Here is a 6,000-nt window from a genome sequence, read left to right as displayed (position 1 = left end):
GTCCTTTTTCTTCAGAAGTGTGACTACTGGTAAGACACCCATGTTCCAGCCCCACACCCAATCATCTATGGAACTCACTAATTGAACTCAGGTTATTTTTTAAGATGAAGAAGAAATGAAATTGAGAGGGAATATGTTAGAGGGTTCTGGAAGGAGCTGGGATTGGGGGTCATATAAAATTCTCAGAATAAATCAAAATATTATTTAAAAATAATTCAAGGAAATGTGGGAAAATGGTAATACTATGGTAGGCTTTAAGAGTTATTAAATGGTTTAACACATGCTAACAAATATTAGTAGTTAGTGCCTACAGAAGAGAATGGTCTAAGTTTTCTAGGGATGGGCATGGCTTGGGGGAAAATATATTTCCTAGTTTGAGCAAGAATACCCATACCTTGCCCTGAAGTCATCAGTAGCCCAACGGAAGCTGAGGTGGTGGAGGGGTCATCCATCCATTTTGTGAGTCTTCACTTTGGGAACATTGGTCGTAGTGATTAGGGGACACGGTTCCCACCTGAGATGCAGGGTTCTAACAAGGTACTAGTGTGATCTCTTAGGACAGTACTGGAGTTCGTCACGCAAACATGTTCTGGGATTAGTCCCTGGGAACTGTTCTGTCGACAGCCACTTGGCAATCACTGTGAAGAAACCAGCTACACGCTGGCCCTTAGGGCTTTTGGTACCCTGGACAGCTCCCTGGGGAGCAGTCCAACCGCTAGGGGGCGGCCGCCAGGAGATGAATAAGTCTTGCGGCTCTGGGGCTCCTTTTCCTTCCAGGCCCCAGGGGAGGTGGGGTAGTGCGAGGCGGAGTGGGACGGGATGAGGTGGTGTGCGAGTCGGGTGGAGGTTTCTGCTCCATGGGTGCGAGACAGAGCAAGCAGCCTGGGTATGAGTCAGCGCGCGGGTGCTAGGGGGCTTGGTAACTAGTCACGCAATCTCACTCACGCTCGGTTCCTCCACCCATCGGTTTTACTGTGTGCGCCCTGGTCCCAGGCGTGTGCGCACACTGCACGAAGTCAGATTCCAGGCTGTGTGTATTGGTTCAGGGAGATGGCTGGGGATGGGGTGTGTCCTTGTTGTGTTCCTAGGCTCGAGTTAGGGGTATTCGCCACCCTCTGTGGGGTTTTGGGGTGTGTCCGGATTAGGGTGAGCTTGCTCCTGTGCTAGTGCGTGCATGGTGCATGTGTGGGTGAGTGTAGTGGAACCGAGTATCAGGGTTGGGTGCTTGCATCAGCACCCAGGTCAATGTCTAGGGTGGGTGTTGGCATAATCTCGACTCAGGTGTCCAGAGGCCAGAGTGGTGGGGGTGTCCAATCTCCCGCAGGAGTGCACGGTGTACCTGGCCACCCTCCCCTCACCGCTCCAAGCTGGCCAAGGCTCTTTCGGGAGCAGTCCGCATGGGGAGGGCCTGGGGTGGTGTTGTACCTGAGCGGAATAAGAGTGTGGGGGTGCAAGGGGCGGGCCAGGTCCCCGGGCGCGGCGCGGGCTCGGGGGACCCGCGCGGCTGACGTCAGGCGACTCCTTAAATAGAGCCGGCAGCGCGCTCCACTCGGCATTTCCCGAGGAGCCTGAACGCGGCCGGCGCCAGCGCCACCGTCCGGTCCGCGCATCCTCCCGCCGGCACAGCCGCGCGGCCACCGAGAGTCCCCTGAAAGGCGCTCCGAGCATCCGGAATGGGGCTTCGGGCGCTGGGCGCGCTCCGAACCCGACGCGCGTGAGAGCCGAAGAGTGCCGGGAGCCGCCCCGCTGCCCGGAGCCCCCATCGCCTAGCACCGGGAGATGCTGGCAATGCAGCCACCCGGTCCCCGAGGAGCCACCGTCTCCGGGACCCCCGGGCGAGGTGCTCGCCCAGGCCAGCAACCCCCGGAGGAGACGGCGTCCCCTACGCCGGACCCGCACGGCGGGGACAGCGCCACACGAGCCCTCTAGGCGATCGTAGGGCCACGCAGCAGCTCCACCGCAGGTGCCACCTTAGAAACCATGACCCCCGGCGCGGGCCCATGGAGCTATGGCCTATAGGGTCCTGGGCCGCGCGGGGCCACCTCAGCCGCGGAGGGCGCGCAGGCTGCTCTTCGCCTTCACGCTGTCCTTGTCCTGCACTTACCTGTGTTACAGCTTCCTGTGCTGCTGCGACGGCCTGGGCCAGAGCCGCCTGCTCGGCGCGCCGCGCTGCCTCCGCAGCCCCAGCGCAAGCGGCCAGAAACTTCTGGCGAAGTCCCGCCCGTGTGATCCCCCGGGGCCGACGCCCAGTGAGCCCAGCGCTCCCAGCGCGCCCGCGGCAGCCGCTCCAGCACCGCGCCTCTCCGGGTCCAATCACTCCGGCTCCCCGAAGCTGGGTACTAAACGGCTGCCCCAAGCCCTCATTGTGGGCGTCAAGAAAGGGGGAACCCGGGCGGTGCTGGAGTTTATCCGTGTGCACCCGGACGTGCGGGCCTTGGGTACCGAGCCCCACTTCTTCGACAGGAACTACGGCCGAGGGCTAGACTGGTACAGGTAAGGGGGAAGACCACAGCTCCACTCTGAATGTTAGGTCCGCTCAGAAGGTCCTCTTTTAAGCCGGCAAGGGGGTGTGGGTGATTACGGTAGGAGGAATCACCCAGAACTTCCCAGAGACTAGCTCTACACGAGGTTCTTTGAAGTGCAAAAGGAAGGGGGGCATTCCTTCCTGTCCCTGGGGTCCCTGGAAGAAAGGGAGCGTCTCCAGTCAAACATAGGTGCTGGCTGGAAGGCTGGCTTCCCTGTCCAGTTTTTAGGGCGGGATGGGGCTGCTTGCTCAAGCCATTTGGTTGTCTGACCACAGCCTTACTCGGGCCCTAAGCTGGTCTTCCCTGATCCCTGATCGGTAGCACCTGACGCCGAGAAAAGGGAGCCAGGACAAAGGCTAACTGGAGTGGTTCCTGCCTGAATAGGTTCCCATGCTTCAGACAAAATGAGAGTGTGCCCCCAGTTCTTGCACTGAGAAAGGGAACAAGCTCTGCCCATTCAGAATGCCAATCTCAGCTGCAAATATTTGCTACCATTCTGAATTCACTCCCTTAGCCGCTCCAGTCTTGGGTTAGTGAGCTTGGAGGAAAGGAAGTGACCTCGGATTTCAGTCGTGGCTCTGACACTTAGATTAAGCAAGTTCCTCAAACTCTGGCAGCCTCTCTTTCCCCATCCATCACAAGGGGCAGGAAAATAGTTCTTGCCCTGTTCCCCTGCCAAGGCTTTTTCAAAGTGTTTGGAAGATGTAAAAATGACACTTAGTGTCGGGGGGGGGGGTGTTTTAAAATAGCAACCAACAGGAGGAATTTGGAAGACAGGTGGACACTGAAAGCGAGGGCTAGACAGGATCCCAGGAATAGTCAGACATGCCTAGAATGCTCACTCTTCCCTTGAACTTCTGCTGGCTCCAGTTCGTCCTAGTGGGTGGTGTCTGGACATACAATGAAGCTTCACTGAGGTGGTGGTCTTCATTCTCCAGTCCTCCAATGTCCATTGGCCTTGCACACCCTGTGTGGTGCAGAATAGGTCCACAGAAGGACTGAGTCAGGGCACCTTTGGGGCTGGAATATAATGCATGGACCTCTGAGATGTCACAGTCTACCTGGAGACATTCTAGACAGCTCTGCATAGTAATGGAATTGTGGAGAGATGCCATGGTAGCTGACACAGTTGCTGAGGCTATTTCCTTTATTTTCACACAAAAGGAGACCCTTTAGTCAGTAGACTCATAAGCATACTGGACAAAGGATGATTTCACTAGAAAGATGACCCTAATGAAGTCATGACAAAGGGTTCTGGGTTTTCAAAGAAGGGGGACCCATAGGAGTGACTTGTCACCTTTCCAGCTAGCCCTAGTCAGTGGTAACTATGGCTGTTAGGAGCAAGGGATGGGACATGTGCTGTCCCCAAGAGGCAGACACACTGTCGGTAGTGGAGCCAGTCAAGGGACAGTTGGCACACAGTCAGGTATGGCTTCACGCCAGTGCTGATGGCCCATCATGTTGTCTGAACTGTGACCCACGGGTGTTTCATCTAGTTATGTGCAAACACTGTCTGAGCCAGACCCCAGGGAACAGGCTGCAGTCGCACTGAACACTAGTGCCCTGCCCGAGGTCAGCATACTCACTGCATGCCAGGGTTTCCTCAATGGCAAATGTGAAGATCGTTAGGAAACCCTTTCCCACTGTGAAGTGCTTTTTAAGTGCAAAATAGCCAAATTCTGAGCTTTTAGGTAATGCACTCTCCCATAAACACCTCTGTGTTGAGCCCAGACTTTCCTTCTCTGCTCCTCTCTCCTCCACCAAACAGCATACCTCAGGCTTCCTTTCTGGAGCCTGTGTCATTCAGGGATGACTGCTTTTTATTTTTAACCTTGGCATGTGTGATTCTAAGCCAGCTTAGCTGTGAACCTTGGAGATGGGAGCCATGCCTTTTTTTTTTTTCTTTTTTTCTCCTAGCACATTTGGATTCTGCTAAAATTCTCAGCTGAATCTTGGTAGGTTTTATTTAACATGAAGCACACTGACAGCTCCACTTCTTTCTCTCTCCCCTCCCCCATTCCCCTTTCCTTCTTGATATTTCTAAAGGAAAGATTAGCCTAGAGGTCTGGTCATAACTATGATACCCATCAGTTTCCCAGGAAGGCTGGGAAGTCCACAGCACTCAGGAAAGGCTTGTGCATTTTGTGCTTTTTTTCTGGGGGGGGGGGGGGGCTGCAACCAACAGCCCCAGGGTCAAGGATTTCATGTGGGAATTGCTGTTTCCACAAAATGTAATATATTCCCCATACTTGGGCACTCTTTCTGTTCTTTTCTGTTATCATCACTTGAGTTACATGCAGCAATTGCAGAAACTATGGGGATTCCTGGGATTCCTTACAGTGTGTGTTCAAGGGGCCTCTCACCCACTGTTGTGGCCTGGGTTTCCTGGGGTGGAGCTACATGCATGCAGTGGAGTCCTTGGTACCCTGCTCATTTTGAAGCCCTGGAGCATTTAGGCCAGAAGTTGTAAATGCAGACAGACAGTGGGAAAATAAGAATCACCACCATCAAGCCACAGGTGAGACTTCTCCCTGAAGGCAGAGTTGATAGAGCCAGAGAGATACCATCAGCAAAAGGGGCCAGCTAACAGAGCCCTCACCCTCTTTATTCCTGGATCCTAATCCCTTCTTGGGAACCACTAAGTCAGGCCACCCTCAGAGAGCCCAGCCCTCTGCAGGGGTATTGCTCTAAGACCCTTCTGTGCTCTCATTTCTGGCTCTTACCTTACCTGGGCAAATTTCCTCCCAGATGCAGTAGTATATGGATCTGTGGGGGTGCAGGGTGGGAGCCACTAGCTGCTCAGAAGAAAAGAAAAGTTATACTAGGTTGATCATGGTCCCAGGACAGAACCCACTGTGTTAAAGGCCAGAGATGACCTCTTTAGATGCTGTACGATTTGGAAAAGGGTGATCGCCCCGAGTCTCCACTGCCTTCTTGTGGAATGGAGCCCATGATAATTATCTCAGGTTTGAAGAATAAACCTTGAAACACTGCATATCAAAGTTCCATGGGAAAATCTTTGGTATATAAAGATAAGCAAGTCAGTGGTGTTATTGCTGTTGCCACAGTTACTGCTGTTTTGCTACCAATACTCCTGTGATTGCCATTAACAATACCAATACTCAAGTTATTGCCAAAACTGTTAGTGCTGTACCTGCCTCCATGACCAAATGGGACTGAGGAATGCATTGCTAAAGAACTAGTTTAAAGCTTCCCTTTCTCCCTTTGTGTGTGGTGTATGTGTGTGCCTGTGAGTGCAGGCACACATGTGAGTGTTCCATGTGTGTGTGGTGTATGTGTATGTGTGTGCCTGTGAGTGCAGGCACACATGTGAGTGTTCCATGTGTGTGTGGTGTATGTGTATGTGTGTGCCTGTGAGTGCAGGCACACATGTGAGTGTGTGTATGGAAGCTGAGTCATTTTCCTCCTTGGTGTTTGAAGCAGGGTCTCTCACTGAACCTGGGACTCACTGATT

General features: G+C 53.5%; 1 protein-coding gene across 1 annotated transcript in view; it reads left to right on the top strand.

The window, feature by feature from the left end:
- The first annotated feature begins 822 nt into the window (after nt 1-822).
- Nucleotides 823-6,000, top strand: part of Hs3st2 (heparan sulfate-glucosamine 3-sulfotransferase 2) — a 106,038-nt gene continuing 100,860 nt past the window's right edge. The window contains exon 1 of the mRNA XM_028867848.2: nt 823-2,493. Coding sequence (XP_028723681.1) covers nt 2,009-2,493 — 485 coding nt within the window. The 5' untranslated portion in view covers nt 823-2,008. The remainder of the gene's footprint in view (nt 2,494-6,000) is intronic.

This window comes from Peromyscus leucopus, chromosome 1, assembly GCF_004664715.2.
Source record: "Peromyscus leucopus breed LL Stock chromosome 1, UCI_PerLeu_2.1, whole genome shotgun sequence".
Taxonomy (NCBI): domain Eukaryota; kingdom Metazoa; phylum Chordata; class Mammalia; order Rodentia; family Cricetidae; genus Peromyscus; species Peromyscus leucopus.
Note: the sequence above shows the minus strand (reverse complement) of the source record. Positions and strands in the feature narration are given on the sequence as shown.